A 20,591-nucleotide genomic window follows, 5' to 3' on the forward strand; every position below is an offset into this window, starting at 1 on the left:
TTTTTTTTCGTTTGCCAAAAAAAGAAAACAGCGTACTAATAAAGCTAAAACAAACGCTTTCCGAAGAAGTGAATATGCCTTTCTTCCTCTACAAATTTATCAATGTTTATTGTTCTTTTTCTTTTTTCCTCCTACGATGGTAACTCAAATGGGGAGTTTCAGATGAATCAAATCAAATGGTACTACGCATAAATTGGCGCCAAGTCGTAGTGTCCAGATACATTGTACCATATAGGCACATGATTACCGTAAATTAAGCGAGTTATTCCTAATTTCAGAGAAGAAGGCACGAACAAACGGAGACCCCTTTTTTTTCTTTTGGGTAAATTGCCGTGCATAAAGATAAATTCAAAAAAAAAAAAAGAAGAAAAGAAAAAGGCAAGTGCACCGTTTAAAGTTGAGAAATTACCAATTTGGTCCATGAAAGCCGAGCTATCCCCTTTTTTTTTGTTTGGCACTAATGACAGGTGAATACTGGGGAAAAATAGGAGATCCAGCTATAACGGTTATTAAAATTAGTGTTGAGGGCACACTCGAAATGTGCTCAATATTAGGTCAAATCATTTGTTACCTAAAAAATTTTAATATAGAAATTTCATCAAAAAAAATCATTTAAATTTTTTAATAGGATTTCAAAACAACTTGATGGTGATAATGTTTATAGATAGTTAAGCAGGCAACATGCAGTTGTAGATAGATATTTAATTGTAATTGTGATAGTCGTCAATATGGATTTATGGGTAGTTCTATGATTAAATTAGAAACGTAAATTAAATTTTTTTTAAAAGTAAAATTAGACATATAAAACAAGATCTAATTGGTGCCCATTAGACACTCGTTAAAATATATTTTAGGTGTCATATTTGTTTTTAAATGTAAGATTAATTAAAGAAAGTAAACAAATACAAGAAAAGGTAGATAAAATTAAATTAAAAAGGTATATAAATGCAAAAAAGAAAGAGAACCTTGCCCGTTTTTAAGAAGTGGTGGCAAGCTGTTATTTTCAGAAAAACTGAATCCGGAAGAGATGGCTGGACTGGATCAGCTGACAGAAACTCGAGTAAGATGACAATTTCAAGATGTCCCTTGTTTGAAAAGCAATTTTTCTTGGAATGCAATTTTTTAACATAACAATTGCTACGTTTTTATGAACACATTTTTTAATCACTTTTTTATCCCACGTCTATCAAAACACTACAATAATTTTTCTACAAAAAATTCAGAAAAATACAATCCAAACAAACCCAGCTATACGAGAACTTTCCCCTCTGGTCAGACGGAAAAGCTTAACAGCTAAAACTAATATCATGACACACAAAAATACTTGCATAATTACAGAGGGTAGGACGCAGAAAAACCTAGACGCAGACTTTCTGTGTCATCCTAATCTTTCATGTTTCCAATTGTCTTCTTTTTGTGCAAATAGCGAGAGAACCAATTTACAAGTGCAACCGTGGGGAACTAATTTTTATGCCTGCCAAGCCTCCCAAAGTCCAGATCCATGAGCCTATTGGATGCAGGCATCGGAGCTCGAGTGTATAGGCCAACTGATTCTGGAATGTCAAGATCAACATTCATTGAACGGCCAGCAGTGACGCGCTTGATGTCAAGCTCGCTGAGTTGATGAGCTTCAAGTTTTACCTTGTCAATTAGTTCAAAATGATGAGGAGACATGGATGCTTCACCAATTCTTCTTTGCAAGTCCTCTACTTTCCTTTTCTGATACTCCTGATTCTCCATTTCATTGCCTTCCTCTCCTAACTGCTGGTATAAAGATGTTAAGTTTGATAGTACCCAGATCTGAGTTGGAATATCATAGAGCTTCTTTGCCAGTGTGAGAGAGGATCTCAAGATCTCTCGAGCTTGTCCAGCATCACGAAGAGCTAGAGCCAAGTTTCCCAAGGCAGTCAGATATTGTGAGACAAGTTGCAGACTTCCTATGAAATTGTGTGTTATCTGCAAGCCAGATGCCAGCCGAAGTCTTGCTTCTTGTAGATTATCCTGCCTCATCAAAAGAAGCCCATAAGCAAAAAGGACACTAGTTTTCTCCCGCACTCCAACAAAGGAATCCACTATGCTATATACTGGGCCAATCAAATCAAGGGCATTTGAAGAGGATTCAGCATCATCTATGCAAATATAAGCGACTGCAGCATAAATTTGGTACATTGCTTTCATTGATTTGCTCTCTGTCATTTTTGAAGCCTCGACAAAATGGAAGGCAGCTTCATTATAGCATCCCATGGCATGAGCGTACTGTCCTCTAAGCATCTCAATAATACTCTGACAAGCCTGTAAAATTGTTGGAAAACGAAGGTACCAATTTCTCATTTCTACCAATGCCATTTGGGCTTCCACAAATTCTGACCGCGTAAGATCCACTGCTACTTTATTTTCCAGGAACTGCATTAAAAGCATCAAGTAGACGCCAGCCATCCAAATAGCAGAGTGTTGAAGATCCACTTCCTTCACCACATCATCTATTCCCAGTTTCTTTAATTCCTCTTGAATAGTTTGTATTCCCGACTGAATCCTCTTTCCACACTCTCTAAAAAGTCCTTTTGGACGGCTGAAAACGACGACACTGAGATCAACTAATGCATATATAGCACCCTTTGGTAGCCACTCCCCATCAATAGGAGGAGGTGCCAACTCAAGTTTATCCCCAAATGCTCGTTTAACATTTCCAAAATAAGCCGGTTCTATAGATTCTTTGCCAGTTGAACTCACTCCAGTAAAACTATTAAGCTGCTCTTCTAGGCGTCTCAGTTTCTCAGAAAGTGCAGATCTGTCCCTGTAGCCTAAGTCAGGCCGAGAAAGACTTAGATTTACTGAATCAATCTCTTTCTTTATTTCCCGAATATGTTGCGTCCGCTCTAAGTCAGACTTCATTGCAGCATCCACTCTGTCCACATGTTGAGCAGCACTCTTGTAGTCACAGACTCGGAGCAGATAGAATATGTGCAACATCTCATTATAAAAGAGCAAACCAAGGCACTGTTGTCCCTTTTGAACCCCAGCAGAAAAAACAAAATTGCAACATCAATTGACATTGAATGTGCAATCTTTAAGATAACAACAGAATAAATGTACCACATATAAACGTTCTAGTGTTATTGCATAGAAACAAATGTACACGGACACATCCATAAACCAGGATCGTCTATGTACAAAAATAGTAGTGGCATTTGAGGTATGTATCTATAAAACATAAGACAGAGACAAACAAGAGAAAGAAAGCCTCAAGAGAAAAAGTCAGCCAGATTCATGCATATCACTGGAAATTTATATCTACAGCAGGAGCATTCTCTGTCCATGCACCTGAACTATTTTCAGCTAAATAAAGGGAAATATCTCAGGTACTTGGGTGATGAAAAATGTGGAAAATAATCAGGAAAATTGCACTATATATGGAGCCATTCAATCCCTAACTACAAGTTCACACATCATGGTGTCGTAGCAATAATCTAAACATCTCATTTTCTTTCAACATTTTTAAGCATGATTGGTTACACATTTTAGTTGACGATTCCTCAACTACACCAGCATTTGATCATAACAAAAATCAAGCAGAGTAGAATTCGAAAAAATTCATCTGGGCTGGCTAATCCTAGCGATGTCTTTGGTCCATGACAAGCACTGGTTTGGTACTGCATCAGCAACTTCCCCTCCTTATAAGCATTTAGTGAATAAGGATGACTATGCTCACAAAATTTTTCATTTCGTGTTTTTGAAGTGTATGGAGAAAAAAAAAATTTCAGTGGAAGGTACGACAATGAAGCACGTGATCCCAGGAACACCTTTGAACCATACCCTCAATATCTAAGGCTTGACATACTAAATCCATTCATATGAAGAATAAGAAAAACATGTTAAGAGTCAACTACAGAGCTTCCCATGCTCTGAGACAAGATAAATATTCTGATCCTAGTCATTATGCAGTCATGCTCCAAAGGGTAGTTCCTTGCTTGTTACTCCTCCTTTCAAATCTTTCAACCATACTAGTCTAAATGCCAAAAATTTATTACTTATCAAGCTATAAATCTACATAATTAGTACAACAATCTGTAGTGCTAATATGATATTTAGTGTGTAAGAGAAGTAGTCTCACAGCATCATCCATTATATGATCCTGTATCACCAACAATCAGCTATAACAAAAGACACAACTAGAAGAAAAGAACCCTGAAAGCAAATAATCACTACTTACTACTAGATATCCAAGAAAAATGGGAGAACAACGAGAGTCTGATTCATTCTTACTTTTTCAGGTGAAAAAGATTCCCATAACATATTGCACCTCTTGACAGCTCCCTCCACCAAACTTACATCACTCCATTGCATAAGGTGCACATGCAAGATTGATGTAGCAAAAAACATCTGATCCACCAACAGCATTTAGGAGATCAAAAATGTAAAATGGCATATTATTTCTCATTAGCTAATAAAGATAGAAATCAGCCTAGCTGGGGATGTCAAGAGGTTTCAACAGGTTGTTTCCATATAAACAAAGAGGAAAGATGCAACTTAGACATGTATACAGATTAAAAGGAAAAAATACCCTTCTTTTATTCTGCCAAAAAATGCAGGACAAAAACTCATTAGCAAGAGTGACCATGAGTCGGATTGGAAGTACAGATGTACGTGTTAACTGAGACTAACCTGCAACTCTTGATAACACATTTCGGTTGCACAGATGTATCCATGCTCCAAAGCAGTAATTGAACCTTTGTAGTCTCCCTCAATAATTAAAGCATTTGCTATTTGAGAATTAAAGTTGCAAAACCATAATCTTCCGGTAAACCTTTTATAGAAGTAATTCACCCATTAGTATAATAAGTCCAAAATCACAGTCACAGCACAAGAAGTGAAATAAGAAAAGCTTAGGAGCTCAGCTTGATACCATCTTCATGAGGCAATACAAGATCAAAAAGAGCACATACCCATCTCCAGATGTTGCAGTGAGTTCTAACCCCTTGTTTAATGTCTGTTTTTGAGAAGGAATGGCTCCTACAAGATGGTAGCACTGGCTCAATAAGCTAAAGGCTCTACACTTGAGCTCAAAGCATGAAGGGATAGACTTTAGAAGCAGTTGCTGCAACAAGTAAAGTGTGTTGATCAAAGCAGTTATGATACATTCACAGCAAAATAAAAGTACATCTAAAGTAATTCTCCAAATCATATACTAGAGCGTCAATTATCAAAACTTAGTTGTAATGCTGCACATAAATTAAAAAGGAAAAGAAAACCTATATGTGATACACATCCTCTTTATTTTTGCTAATTAAAACAAGTATGTCAGTATCTCATAAGGAAAACGTCATGAATCAACAAGACTCAGCTTCATTACAATTCTGAAAGCAAGTTGTTAATTTGCAAGAGACAACAAGATTAGTACTTCAGAGGCCTGGGAAGCATGGATATTTCTAAAAGGCAACTAATCTCAGAAAAATTCACATAGATTTGACTTTTCTTAGACCATACCAGTATGCCATTTGGGAGAAAATGAGAAGACCATACCAGTAATAGACAACAAAAGTATCAATATTGAACACTATGTAGACAAGTCTGGAGACATACAATTAACACTTTCATCATATGCATACTACAGATTTGCTTCTTAAGTATGTCCACGTTGTGGAAGCATTGTACAATTAAATTTCAACATGCCCTGTTAATTTTGCACAATATCCATCTTGTAATCGATCTAGATGCTCTAATAATAGGACTAGGACGAGAAGTCATCATAATGGCCCCGCGTTATTGTACACCCCTATAGGTAGAAAGAATTTTATGTTGATCACATCTTTCCCATTCTCCTAACATCCATTATGCGAAAATTCATTTATCCACTAATGCTATCACACTGATGCTATATATGTCTCTAGTTTTCACCCATCCCCAACCCAAAATATTAAAATCAAGTAAAGTGGGCCAACAGAAAAATAGGAGTATTTATCTGCAAGATTTGACCAATTCTAGTTAATACAAAAATTTCCTAATATCTACCATAACACGAAAGACTTATTCTTAAACTTTACAATCTTGCTGTCTTAAAATCCTATATTGATTAGAATTTTCTTTTTTGATCCATCCAAAATCACAACACATCCACGTTGTGCATCCTCAAACCATACCTCATGACAAGACAAACATTTCCATTTTCAGGGGTTTGTTAGGAGTGGTGTGGGAGAGATTGCATAAAGCAGAAGCAAAAAAACACTAGCGAGAGAATGAAATGCATCAAGCAAGTTTTTATGGTAGGAATCACTCGTAAAAGATTAGACAAATCACCATATAACAAAACTCCGAAATAACTCTTTCAATCGAACGACCATCAGACAATCGTCGATAGATGTCACCAGGATGTTAACTCTTATATGCCATTATAAGTTACATGGCATTCTCACCCCGACAAAACATTCACAATATTGATCCAATAATTAATCCTCAATTCTAACATAAAATGAGATCCAAATAGCACTACTGATACTGATAGTCGAAGCTTGGCATATTGCCTAAGCTAAAAGGTCGTTTCACCTCTTAGACCAGCCTTTGCTCACATTAAATCCGCTTAGAAAGCATAAAAGCATCTAACCCTCTACCACACTCTTGCTCCTTCCTAATTCCGAATCCTAACGACTAAAAGTTTCATGAACGCACATCTATCATGGCTGCATTTGGATTGGTCATTTTTTGAAAAACAAGTTTTCCATATACAATGTTACAATAATACACAAACAAAAATAATCTCAAAAACACCAAAAACACAACAAAACAGCCTCAAAAATATCAAAAACAACCTCATCTACAGTAAAAAATTTTCACTAACATTATTATACTTTAGTAAAATATTTCAAAACAGCTAATCCAAACGGAATAATAATAATAATAATAATAAACACACCCGAACACTATTAATAAAAAGCAAGGAAGAGAGGGATGATGAGTACAGACGGCGCGTTCGAGATGGGCTTTGGCGTGGTTGACGTTGTTGGAATGCTTGAGAAGGAGAGTGGCGACGCGGAGGCGAGTCTTCACTTCGACTATGGGGAGAAAGGAGACCTGACTTTGACATATTGCTTCCAAGCACTTAATGGCCTTGCCCATTTCGCCCTGGTTCTCGTGCTGATCCGCTAATCCCCACAGCCCTTCAGCTACTGCTTCCATCTTCTCCAAATTTCCGACGCCCAAATAGTGAGCTTGCAGTTCCCTCCGACCTCACTCCATCAGATTCAGAGGTTTCTTCAGTAGGAGAAAGAATTTACTCCACTTACCAGTTGGGCTAACTGGTATTAGTGCTAAATTTTGGGCTGCGAATTCGCAATTGGATACTAGCATGTTTAGACCCCCGGGAGGAAAGGGATTGAGTCCACGGTCTTACTGAACCAGTGCCCCGTTACGGAAAAAGAAAAAAAAAAAAAAGAAAAAAGGAAAATATGAGAGTATCAATTTTCTCCTCACTAAAAAGGAATACGGGGTCGTTTCATGTAAGCAAATTGTAGCTTGGGTAAACTACCCTTAATAATAAAAAATGTCGCATTTTAATCATTCAGTCCATTTTCACCATTAGAATTTAGACCCATCAAATTTTGCAGTGAAATCTGTAAATTTTAATTGAGAACGTAGATTGAAGAATTGAGATTTGACGCTTTCTATTATTAATGAGCCAATTTACGACTTGAAAAAACCAAACATTGATGATTGAAATAATATAGGAATTTTCTACGTAGTTTATTCTTGTAGTTTTTACGGTACTTGAAAGGGCAATTACAAACTTTTATTCCCATTAAAAAAGCGATTCATTAGCTCATTGAGGGGTTGAAATTAATGCAGCATATATTTTTACATGCAAATCATGGTTTTAGTCAAAAACATGCTTATATCACGAAATCCAAGTTCCAATGTTCTCAATTCGCATAAGGTGTCAAAATAGGTGATTTGAACGAATTCGGATTGGATAAATTGATAAGTCAAAAAATGAATTGGGTAACCCAATTACCCATTTATTGTAACTTTTTGTAAATTCATTTTTGCAAATTAAGTTATCAATATATACCATCCTTTGCACCCCATCATTAGTTTTAAATATTTACTTATAATGTTCAATAAACCTAATTATCAATTTTTTTCCCCATTCATACTCTATGTCGCAAAATTACATACTATTTAATAATTAAATAATAAGAATATAAAATTTTGAACTAGGTACTATAAAAGTTAACATAAAAACTTAATCCAAAACTTTTGAACCTCTAGAATTTTTTCACGTGTAAATTTAAATTTTCATTTTGAAAAAGTAAGAAAAGAAACTAAAACTTGTCATAAATTGGTAATATTGAAAAATAAGCAAGTTAACGAACTAAAAGAAAATAAAATGATAAGATAAAATCAATAAATAATAATAATAATAATAATAATAATGAAACAAAAGTAGTTAACATCATAACAAAATGAAAAACTTGAAAAAAAAAATGGGTAGGGGAAGAGAGGAGGTTTGGGGGAAAATAATTTTAAATGGGTTAATTGGGTTTGATGGATTACCTAATAATAAATGGATATTATTGGATAACTCATTTATACCCATATACAAAAATTTAAAATACACGTACCCATCTATTCATGGACAGATATGAGTAAATTTAGTTAAATGAATTTGCTTGACGGCTATAAATTGGCACAACTAGAAAAATAGAAGTACCGACTGACTGACTACATTGCTAGCAAGTGAACAAACAAGGTCATGACACTTTTGTCCGAGTTTCAGTTACATTTTCCTAGTAGTAGCATTTTAAGTGAGAAGGAAATGCAAGGTCAACCATACAACTTTTTCTGCAGACATGATTTTTTCTTTTAATCCATCAATTAATTGCGAGCCCGTTCTTCTAGATATGTCTATTAAAACAGAGACACTTTGTCTCAGCAAAACATAGGCCCTCTCAACAATCCCTATCAATTGCAGAGCTTAACATTTTTCAATCGTAACTTGTAGACTTTTAGTCTTGATCATAAGCATCTGAAATTTTAAGAGATCCATTGCAATCGAGTTATAATAGTGAGGGAGACGCCTCTAGTTTTAACTTCTAATGCTGTAAACACATATTAAGCTCGATTGACAAAATGCTAAAAATGTTCCGGAGATTTCAATCCGCATAAAGCCCTCTCATTGCTGTAGTTTCTGTTTTTTCTCCTAAAAAAGGAAAAAAGAAATAGTCATATTAAAAGTAGTCCTTTTCTTTAAGTGTAGAATCACAATAATTAGACAAGTTGCAGGCTAAGTAACACTTGCAGGTCAGTAGGTTGGACTGAGGATTGCAGGTCAGGGTGCTTAATTCATTATCGTTATCATTATCATTTCTAAATTCTGGTGGGGCATATTTCATTCCTATTTCATTTCCTACAACGTGACGTAAGGTGTATCGAAGTTCTTTTTTGACCAAAAATTGATGCTGTTCACGGGCGGCGGCAGTCGATCCTGGGAATCGTCCTACATTTGATGGATGGGCCTCCACTTTCAAAAGCGTTTTCTGGTCATCGATCACAAGATTCAGGATCCATGTTTGGACTTTGGAGTCCTCGAGGGAAAAAGAGAACGCTACAACTTTGGCGTCCTGCTGACCGGGTGACCGAACTTGAACGCCACAGCAACGTTAGGACTAGGTCTTGTTTCATTTATATCTCGGATTATATTTTGGGGCACAGGGAGATTTTAATTTTATAAATTTACTTAATTTCTAATGGGAGTTGGTGGTAAATAAATTCATCATAAAAGTGTTGACGATCACCTAAGGGTGGCAACGGGAGCGAGTGTCTGCAGAGACAGAAATAGGACAGGGCGGGGCGAGAAAATTTCCCCCCGTCTCAACAGAAAAATTCTCTTTATTTTCTTTAACAATTTTTCCATTCATGACCTTTATGCCCCGAATGAGATACTCCTCTACTATTTTGTAAGCGTGGCAATTCTCAATACGGTCTATAAATATGATTCAAATTTAACATGAAATGAAATTAACGGGTATGATTTACTTGACCCAGTTGATCTGTCTGATGTGTCTAATGTATAGTTTATAATTTAATAAATAAATTAGAGGTAACCAAGACTGTAAATTTGTATTACGAGAACAGAATCATAAATATTATGTAAAAATAAGATATTTATTTATGAAAGTGTCATAGTTTTGTTTTTGTTCATGATTTTTTTCGTACATAAAAAAATCCAAAAATTTTCTACAAGCACCACGTACAAAAAGGAATGAACGTGTTGTAATTTTCTATATTCTTATAGAAATTCTATTATAAAAAAAGGTCCACCATACTATCAAGGTAAGAGAGTAAATTTTTTTGAAAAAAAGTTAAGCAAACAGGTTACTCGGATCGAGTTGGGGTGATTCATGAAACTAGCGAATGGTGTTAGAATTAAAAAAGTTGACCAATTTAATTTTTTGAACCGTGCTCGGGTTAATGTGTTGTTCAGAGTACCTAAATGTCAATCTGACCGGCCAACTCGCGGGCCGACCTGATCCAACACCACCCACCCCCAACTGTATTGGTTTTTGGTTCATTTCATCTGGGATATTCGGTGCTGACGGAAAAGCTTGTATTTGGATTGCATTTTCCGTCATTTTTCATGGAAAAATTACTGTAGCAATTTAATATATGTGAGGAAAAAATGTGATAGAGAAATGTGATCACGGAAAACGATAATATTTTTCGACGGAAACAAGCAATCCAAACAAGGCAAGCGGCAATGGAAAGAAGAGAGCGTGGACAATCCTTTACGGCAAGAGGAAATTTTGTCCTCACCAACTCTTCTTCAAAATTCTTTACAGGAAGTGGAAATTTTTCACATAAAAATAATTAATAACCAGGGCATACAATTGCGATCAAACCAACTACTGACCTTTTATTTTTCTGGTTGGGTTTAAACAAGTATGTTGTCACCACCAAAAGCCACCCACAACGGAATATGTACAGCACAGGTCCTGTATTTGAGCACGAATTAGTATGGTTCGACCCGGGTAAAGCGGTAGGTGAAAAAGTTGGGCAGTCTCTCCCTACCCGCAGAAGATTAGTTGGGTCATTAGGTATTACCAGTCCGAAAATCCAGATATCTCTGTGATGATAAAAAAAAAGAAGAAAGTATGATTCGATTTACTATTCCCATCCAACACTGAAATCACACAATTCTGGTTACGATGCTCCTTTCTTTACTCAGTAGTTTGAAAAGGCCAGGAAAGTCCAATTAATTTGGTATTTGTTGGCCGACCGAATCAGCAGTACTAAAACTACAAGAACCACTTCACATTAATAAAAATGCTGTGCACGTAAATTAAGTAAAGAGCATTCAAGAAAATGGGGAGTGCCCTGGATGGGAAAGAAAATTGTCGAACTAATTAACCTTTACCGTGTAGTTGGTAAACATCCTGCGTAACCACTGGTCCTTTGGCTCAGTGGCCACCACCTACTTGGTGGGATCGACCCTTGCCTCCCACAAAAAATATCACATTTCAGTGGCTTGTTTTCAAAAAATTCAGGCGGGTGTGCTGTGCATCCGTTTGATCCGGTGATGGTTCAGTTCCCTCCGACTTATCCCTGAACTTCCTTAGGCCCGCCCCCTTCCCCTTAGTGTAGGATAGATGGCCCGGTGGTGATTCAGTCCCCTCCGACTTATCCTTGAATCTCTTTAAACCCGCTCCCTTCCCCTTAGTGTAAGATAAATTAGGTTTATCATTTTCGATTAAAAAAAAAAAAAAAAAAGGTAAACATCCTGCGTTGGGTTGTGGGTTCATCTGTCCTAAGACAGCTTTATGTCTTATTAGTACTATATGTGAATTCTCAATTTCTCACTGTGGAATTGGGCGTGCTAGTCTTCATTGTCACGACTCACGACAAGATCAGGTATGGTCCAGTCATTAGGCAAACTGAAGTTATTCCACTTGGGAAGTGGTTAAAAGTCGAAACGTCTGAAAGCGGTAAACGTGTCAAAACTCAAAAGGGCAGCCCGAGTTAGAAGGTTGGCTGCGCTTGCAGGAAGTTAGTTACTCATTAACGTAGTATCAAAAACTGAAAAGTCCAAATAAAAAAAATAAAAAAGAAAACTTGTTACTGAATTTCGTAAAAATATTTCTCAATCATCTTTTTATCTCGCATACATCGAATTGGTACAGTACATTTTTTTTTTTATAAAAACTTCTAAAAATAACAGTCCAAATGCCTAACACTACAGTCCAACAGTAGAGAACTAGAGAAAATGACATTTTCTTCCTTTTAAATTATCATATATTACTGACGAGTCATGTGAGAGGGAAAATATTATCAATTTTTTGTTCTTTCCACTCCAATAATTTGTTTTATCATATAATATAATAAATAAAATTATATAATTAAAATAATAGTGAACGTGTGGTTAATAAAATTGAGAGTACAAATAAACATTTTTCATGCGAGAGCTACCAAATAATATTGGCTAGTTCTCTGGGATTTTGTAGAAGAGTTTAGGAATAAAAGCATGAGAGGTTGACATCTGGGCGGTCGTTTTAAACTAATTAATGTTCGAGACCCGTAACGTATGCCAATTTTCATAGTGATCGACTTTGTCGACCATGGGATTGAAAGAGCTGGATCCCTCGAAAAAAAAAAAAAAAGAAAAAGAGTTGGACAAATGCCTACTGTTGTCGAACCATTGGTCCAAATTTTGCTTCATGCCCATCTGTTTAAAAAAATTTCTAGTTGGCCTGTCTGTGTCTGATAGTGTTGTTGAGCTAACAATTCTTGATTTGTGGATTTTGAATCAACATCATCATGCCTTTGCTTTTCCCACGGTACTTGAATTCCCAATTGGGAAGAGGCAATACCAGTGGCAGTCCATTTTTGACTGTGGCTTATGCGTACGACTCTACTCAGTACATTATCCACTTATATGGTATTGTTATCACTGGTGCCAAAGGCACACTCATGCGTACGCAGTTTAAGAATACATTATTAATTTTTATGAAAATTTTTAATGAATTGATAGTTACCTTGGTAGTTATCTTGGTAATTCAACCTTTTTTATAATAAAAAGTTTGGATATTTAAACCTCTTGGTAGTTGCAACATAAATTATGTTGATTATGTATACTTGGATAGTTAGGATAAAATTTAGTTTTTGTGAGGATAAAAATAAAAGTTTAAAAAGTGACAAAAGATGTTTAATGGATAATATAGATTGATAATAGAGATAAGGATTAATGGATAATAAAGATAAGGGTTACCGAATAATAGAGATTAGGGTAAATTTGAAAACATACAAATTTAGTGTTTTTAGTGTTTGCCTCCTTGTTTTGTTACAGCTGTCTAGTTTTACCCTAAAAAATGCAAAGTATCCCTGTTGATTTCAAAAAATGGAAAAAGAATGCTCTTTTTTAACGTTGGACCTCTTAATTAAGGATCAGTATATATATATATATATATTAACATCGACTCGGCAATGATGCAGTTTATGTCTACTTCTTAGAATCCTCCTTGGACAGCTTGTTCGATAAAGTAACATGAGCTCAAATACAATAAAACCTCTATAAATTAATACTCGATAAATTAATAATATTTATTCAATAATAATTTTTCTCAGTCCCAACTTGGGTTAATGACCTATATTAATAATTTTGATAAACTAATAAGACAATAATTTTTTTAAAACTTTATATAATCTTTCGATTCCATTCATTTCATAAATTAATAAATCACTAAAATTAGATGTCATATTGTTTCTAAAATATGAGTCTAATGTTATTTTTTTTAAATCTATTGCTATAATTATTTTTGAATACTTGTAGGATGCTCTTTACTATACGATTTATAATTTGATCAATCATGGTTGATTTATGAATATTTTTAGATGGAAAGTCATTGTTTAAGAATGAGAGACGTAGGAAGACATTATGTTTGTTTATTATAAGAAGACTTTCTTATCATTTATATTGTTAATCTGATTCATTGTATGCATTTAATAAAATGAAATAGATATTTATCATGTTACCATGTAGTATATCTAAATCTTTTTTATCTCAGAAAAACGGCATCAATTACGTACATATATGGAAAATATAAATAGAATTAAATTATATTTACAAATCAAATAGATATAGATTGCTTTATATTCTCTAAACTTTTAGCCTATTTTTATTAATAGAATAATTCATATTTTATAAAATAGAATAGAGCTTTAGTTGATTAAATTAGTGTTTTTTTGAATTGTAAATACCTTCGATAAATTTATAAATTATTTATTTATCAATTAATTAATATCTCTTTAAATTAATAAATTTTGTATGGTCCCATTGTTATTAATTTATAGACATTTTATTGCACTCATATATACATAAATAGAAGGACGATTCCTGGTAACGTATTCAAATGACTAAACTTTTATAATATAGAGTTATTATCACTTTACCCCTTTAAACTATATCACTATTATCAGTTTATTCCCTAACATTATCTTTTAGTCACTTTATTCTCATAAGTAATTCAATTCAATATGTTAAGAAATTTTGGGCACAAATATCTTTTTATTTTATAGCATTACTACATTGTTATTATCACTTTATTCGTTTGCATTATAGTACTACAATCACTTTAGTTCCTATTATTTTTTAGGCATTTTACCTCATCATTAATCTAACTAGTATGGTCAAAAAATTTTAAATATATTTACCCTTTTTTATATATAATTAAAAATAAAAAGTTGGAATGGTTATTCTTCCTTTTTTTCACTTTAAAAGATTGAAAACATAAAAATAAAAGAATTTTCTCAAATTTCTTTTTTTTCACACTTATTAATACTAGAAAAAGAAAAAGAGATACGAAAGAAGAAGACAAAAAATTAGATTTTGCAAAAAAAGAAAATAAAGAAAAGTCTAATATTATTGTATTACTTTAAGGTTGTCGGAATTAGAATTGAAATTTGGTCGTAAACAAAAAAGTGAAATAATTTTAAAATAATAAAAGTATTCAATTCTTTCTTATTTGTAGTTTTTAAAAAAAGAATTGAGCTCTCTCTCTCCCTCCTCCCCCTCTCCATCTTTCTATTTTTTTCAATATTAATAAGATTGTCAAGAAAAAAGAAATTAATATTTTGACTTTTTTTCTTGATATTAAAAAGGAGAAAAGTCACTCTAAATTTTATTATTTTTATTATGCAAAGAGGGGGTATTTTCTTCTATTTTTTAACATGTTAAGTTGGTGTAATAGTAGAATAAATTGCCTAAAAAATAAGTCTATGAGCCAAATTGATAATGAGACTAAATTTTATGGGGATAAAGTGATAATAATTTTAAGGGTTAACATATCTTTTCACTTCAATTAACAAATTCTATTAAATTTGACCATTAGTTTTGGAGGTAAAGTGATTAAAAGATAACGTTAAGGGGAAAATTGATAGTAGCACCAAACGTTAAGAGGGTAAAGTGATAATAAATCTTTTTTTTATGCATATACACTTGGATGTATGTCACATAATCTAATTTTGAATTTGAAATCTAGTTTTTATATAGTTGTTTACAATTACAAGCGTAGTGTGTGTAAAAAACTTTAATAACTTTTTTTTAACCCTTTCCAACTAAAGATTTTGCTTAGCCTGGCAATAAAAGTGTGTGATTCGACAGTAAATTTTTTTTTTTCACTTCATTACTATCACTTAGTGGTGACCAACAGGGAAGAAGAAGAGAAATTTCACGCTTCTCATCCAAGACTCAAAAGTAATTAGAATTTTCCCCATAAACAGCCCGAAACTCAAAACTAAATAACACTAAAGGTGTTTACCTGGAAGGACTAATTTACCCCATGAGCTTTGTTTGGATAGAGTACTATTTCAAATAATTATTTGGAATAATTATTGTAATACTTTTTTGTGATTTAATATATGTAAAATAAAAATGTGGTTGAAAATATAAAAATATGGATTGAAAAATGTGTTTATGATGTAAGAGAAAAAATTTTTTGAAAAAATTTGCTATCCAAACATAGCTGAATCGCTTAACTGATTAATAATCATCAATTGAAATTTGTAACACGTGGCATCATACAAAAAATCAAAATTAGTTTTTGATACATTTTAAACCTTCACTCAGAAATATGCAATTACAAACTCAAAATAAAAATTTTTGTTGATATGAAATTTTCTATTGGGAATGATGAAAAAGAGAAGAAAGAGAAAAAGAAATAAAAGAAATAAAAACAATTTCATCTTATGATATTTTCTTGAAAATAAAATAAGAAATTATAAAGGAAAGAGGAAAATCCAAAATTAAAAGAATTGAAAGGTTTAAAAAATTGCATTTTAGGAAAGTGATTTGAATATTTTTTTTAATCATCTAAAGAGAAGATAGACCTCTGCAATTCTTCTTTTTTAATTTCAATCATTAAGGTGAAAATTTGTGTGGGAAAGAGAAAGAATTAAATAAAGAAGAAAGAGAACAAGAAATAAAAAAAAAAGAAAACAAGGTAAATAAAAAGTCAAAATAACACAAGAGCAATTTTGTTGTACAGGGGATTAAGTGAGTAAAATTAAAGATTATGGGATAAATTGAGAAATGGATTATACTTTAAGGGGATTAAATGTCATTAACCCTAAAGAGAAAAGGGCCCCCAAAATTCATCCTATCTTTCCTTGAATCACTATAACTTTTTTTTTTCCTGGCATCCGCACAGCCACCCAAAAATGGCTCCTAGTACTCTTTGCCTTTTAAATTGACTAAGATCAGCGAAAGCTTTAAGGTCAAGTGGTGCAGAGTTGACGCGCTCCACGTTTTTCCCAGGACTCAATTTCAAATTTTCAATGCAAAGTGCAAACTGCTCTATATAAGCAGCCTAGAGCCTGTGGAATGCAAACAAATTAACAAAGCCATAGTATAAAGTGGGGGAAAAAAAAGAGAAAAAAGAAAGAAAGAAAGAAAGAAAAGGAGGAGAGTGATTTAGCAAGAATTTTTAGGGTACAAGCATGGATTCCAGCTCTCTTTCTAAAGTATTGATATCGGCGGCAGTAATTGGTTTTGTGGGACTTTTCCTTCGGCTCTACAATTCATTAGTGGCAAAACCAGGAAGGCTTCGAGCAGCCCTGAGAAAGCAGGGAGTGAGCGGGCCTAAACCAAGTTTGCTTCTTGGTAACATCTTGGAGATCAAGAAGGCTAGAGATGCTGCAGCCAAGAATACCACTGATGGCGCACCTGATTCTCATAATTGTGGATCCTTTCTCCTTCCATTTTTCGATAAATGGCGGAGCCAATTTGGTACGGCTATAAATCTTTTGATAACCCGAATTTGTGTCCCTGCAAAATTTGCTAGCACCTGATTCTCATAATTGTGGATCCTCTCTTTCGCATGTGGTTTTGTGCAGGCGAAATTTTCATGTTTGCTCTGGGTAACACCCAAATTTTGTACGTAACACAGCCTGATATGGTGAGGGAGATAACTACCTGCACATCCTTGGACTTTGGAAAGCCAACATATCAAGCGAAAGAGAGGGGTTCTTTGCTTGGCCAGGGTATCCTAACTTCTAATGGGGCTGTTTGGGCTCACCAGAGGAAGATTCTTGCTCCCGAATTGTACATGGAGAAGGTCAAGGTATGTATAATGCTAGTGCACCGCCGATTTGTTTGATATCTAGTTATGTAGTATGTTTGATTTACAGTTTTTCTTACGAGCAATTTCTGACATATTATTTGTCATGACTATATGCATGATTTACAGGGAATGGTTGGTCTAGTTCAGGAGTCCACTGTCACAATGGTAAACTCGTGGAAGAGTATAATCGAGGCTGGGGGTGGAATTGCAGATATCAAAATCGACCAACACATGAGAAGCTTTTCCGGCGATGTCATCTCAAGAGCATGCTTCGGAAGTAACTATTCCAAAGGAGAAGAAATTTTCAAGAGACTCAGAGCTCTTCAAGAAGCTGCATCCAAGAGAGTTCTCGCCACGGGAATCCCGGGCGCGAGGTACGTAGCAAAATTCTTGAGAAATGTACCCAAAACGACCTCAGAAATTGAGCAAATTATATTCATCTTTTCACAAAAAATTGTTGCAGGCATCTTCCTACTAAGAGCAATAGGGAAGCGTGGGCGTTAGAGAAGGAGATCAAAACGCTCATCTTACAAGTGGTGAAGGAGAGGACAGAAGCTGGATACGAGAAGGATCTCCTGCAGATGGTTCTTGAAGGAGCTAAGAACAGTGACTTGAGCCGGGATGATATTGACCGCTTCATCGTTGATAACTGCATAAACATCTATTTGGCCGGCTACGAGACCACTGCTGTCTCAGCCACATGGTGCCTCATGCTCTTGGCTGCAAATCCCGATTGGCAAGAACGGATTCGCGCCGAAGCCGTCGAAATTTGCAGAGGACAAATTCCAGATGCTGATATGATCCGTAAGATGAAACAGGTAAACTAACTCATTAAGACTTGCCAAAATCTGAGCTTAGCTGCAGCAGAGGGTTCACATCGTAATTAACTCCAGCTGTTTCAATCTGGACTTTGCAGTTGACGATGGCAATCAACGAGTCTCTGCGCCTTTATCCTCCGGTGTCCGTCGTCTCAAGGGAGGCCTTGAAAGACATGAAATTTGGGGACATAAAGATTCCCCAGGGCGTGAACGTCTGGACCCTGGTGACAACATTGCATACTGATCCTGAAATATGGGGTCCCGACTCCTACAAGTTCAATCCGGATAGGTTTGCAAATGGGATAACGGGCGCATGCAAGCTACCGCACTTGTACGTGCCATTCGGGGTTGGTCCGAGGGTGTGCCTGGGACAGAATTTGGCCCTGGTGGAACTCAAAATCTTGATTTCCATGATTTTAGCCAACTTCTCCTTCTCCATTTCTCCCAGATACAAGCACTCACCGGCTCTGCATTTAGTCATCGAGCCCGGAAACGGTGTCGATCTATTGGTGAAGAAGTTGTAAGGACCACGAAGTGATCGAGATCCTCTTTGATCTACGTCAGTGATTACGAGAGATCAATCTTCCAGGACAAAAATTGCATAGGAAGCAACACCGCCAAAAAATTTGGAGGATTAATTAATATGGGTTCCTTTGCATTGCACTGTACTTGGTTAATAGTAATTCTTTTTTATCAAAAAAAAAATTTTTTTTAAGGCAAGGAGAGTTGTGTTTAGAACTTAAATCTCCTTGGTCATATATGAAGCAAAAATCAGTACATGCATGTACCATAGCTTTTTCCCTGCACTAAAACTGTATGCTAATGATTATGTTTCATGCCACGCGACGAGACATTATTATGACCCCAAAATAAACACCTAGCAGACTTGAAACTATAAACAATTAAGCTTCATTCCAACTCCAAAATGATGTGACAAACTAATCAATTAGTGAGTATTGCTCAATTAATTGTAAGTTGACGAGCCAAAACTGACGAAAGACTAAATTAAGCTCAAGAGTCCACCTAATTAATACCACTGTTTGTGTGAACTGCCGACCGCCGACATTGAAACAACAGAGTGGGAATGGGATTCGCCAGGCATTTCCGTTTGTCCAAACTCTGGTAAACATTGACAAACATTCTGGGCACTATGCTCCATGATTGAAGGACCAATTAATTTCAGACGACTCAAACTGTGGACTTGGACTTTCACAGGAAGGGGGCGACACGTTACATAAGATCGCTGTACGAGGATGATCACCGCCCCCAGCATGCTGCCCATATACTTTCAAGGGAAACGTACCCTGAGGTTTCTAATAATTTCACTTGATTCCCCTAAGATTTTAAAAATTATATCTACCTCCTTTGTCCATTTAAAATGACAATACTAATGTTAATATTTTCCTTCTTATTCATTTCTCTTATATTTCATTAGAAGTACAGAAGAACTATCAATGTTGTCCCTCATATCTATTCAAATTACGTTAAACTAATAATATTTTTTTGATAACTTTTAATATTCTCCAATTTTTTTGTAGCTCTTCTATTTTGGTATCAAAATCAAGGATAAGTTAATAATAATTAAAAACAAATGGCCCAAAATTACTACCAAATTATGATAGTTCCACCACTAAACTAGTTCATAAATTTTTATTTAAAAAAATAGTCCATAAACTTTAAAAGAAACAAAATAGCACTCTCTATCTTTAAAAAAAATTTATATTCGCAACAAAACACTATGAAAATACCCTATTATAGCAAAAGATTTATTGTTATAGTTGATTATTAAATAACAACTATTAGCATGAAAACTTAACACTCTTCTTGCTTAGAAGAACAAATTGAACTTTGTAAGATAAGGGTATTTTAGGGTGTTCATTAAGCTTTTTACTCTATTTTAAAGTTTGGTTACCAAAGTGTCAAATCAAGGGAGGTAAGTGTAATTTTTAAAACATTAAGAAAACTAAGTGAAATAGTAAGAAACCTTAAGGGAGGTTTCTGAAATTATCCCTACTTTCAATACTCTATGGTCTCGCAATTTTTCTTGTATTATTATTAATGCACAATGACAAGTGTTACATTATCCCTGACACAGGTAGCTTAGACTTTTTTCTGGTGCGGCCGGGATTGGTATTCATTCATACATTGACTTCCTCACACACTATCACGCTGT

General features: G+C 34.8%; 2 protein-coding genes across 2 annotated transcripts; one reads left to right on the forward strand and one right to left on the reverse strand.

Moving 5' to 3' along the window:
• Window positions 1-1,184: 1,184 nt before the first annotated feature.
• On the reverse strand, window positions 1,185-7,313 carry LOC113731668 (sister chromatid cohesion protein SCC4). Its single transcript, XM_027257047.2, has 5 exons — window positions 6,958-7,313; window positions 4,944-5,095; window positions 4,663-4,804; window positions 4,264-4,380; window positions 1,185-3,006 (listed from the first exon to the last, which is right to left on the reverse strand). Exons 1-5 carry the CDS (start codon window positions 7,168-7,170, stop codon window positions 1,462-1,464), a joined length of 2,169 nt encoding a protein of 722 aa, XP_027112848.2. The 5' UTR covers window positions 7,171-7,313; the 3' UTR covers window positions 1,185-1,461.
• A 9,556-nt stretch (window positions 7,314-16,869) lies between these two features.
• Window positions 16,870-19,259, forward strand: LOC113731682 (cytochrome P450 714C2). The gene is made up of 5 exons (XM_027257067.2): window positions 16,870-17,266; window positions 17,374-17,600; window positions 17,727-17,974; window positions 18,064-18,418; window positions 18,517-19,259. The coding sequence occupies exons 1-5, from the start codon at window positions 16,978-16,980 to the stop codon at window positions 18,940-18,942; spliced, it is 1,545 nt and encodes a 514-aa protein (XP_027112868.2). The 5' UTR covers window positions 16,870-16,977; the 3' UTR covers window positions 18,943-19,259.
• The last annotated feature ends 1,332 nt before the right edge of the window (window positions 19,260-20,591 follow it).

The sequence above is a fragment of the Coffea arabica genome, chromosome 1c, assembly GCF_036785885.1.
Source record: "Coffea arabica cultivar ET-39 chromosome 1c, Coffea Arabica ET-39 HiFi, whole genome shotgun sequence".
NCBI lineage: Eukaryota > Viridiplantae > Streptophyta > Magnoliopsida > Gentianales > Rubiaceae > Coffea > Coffea arabica.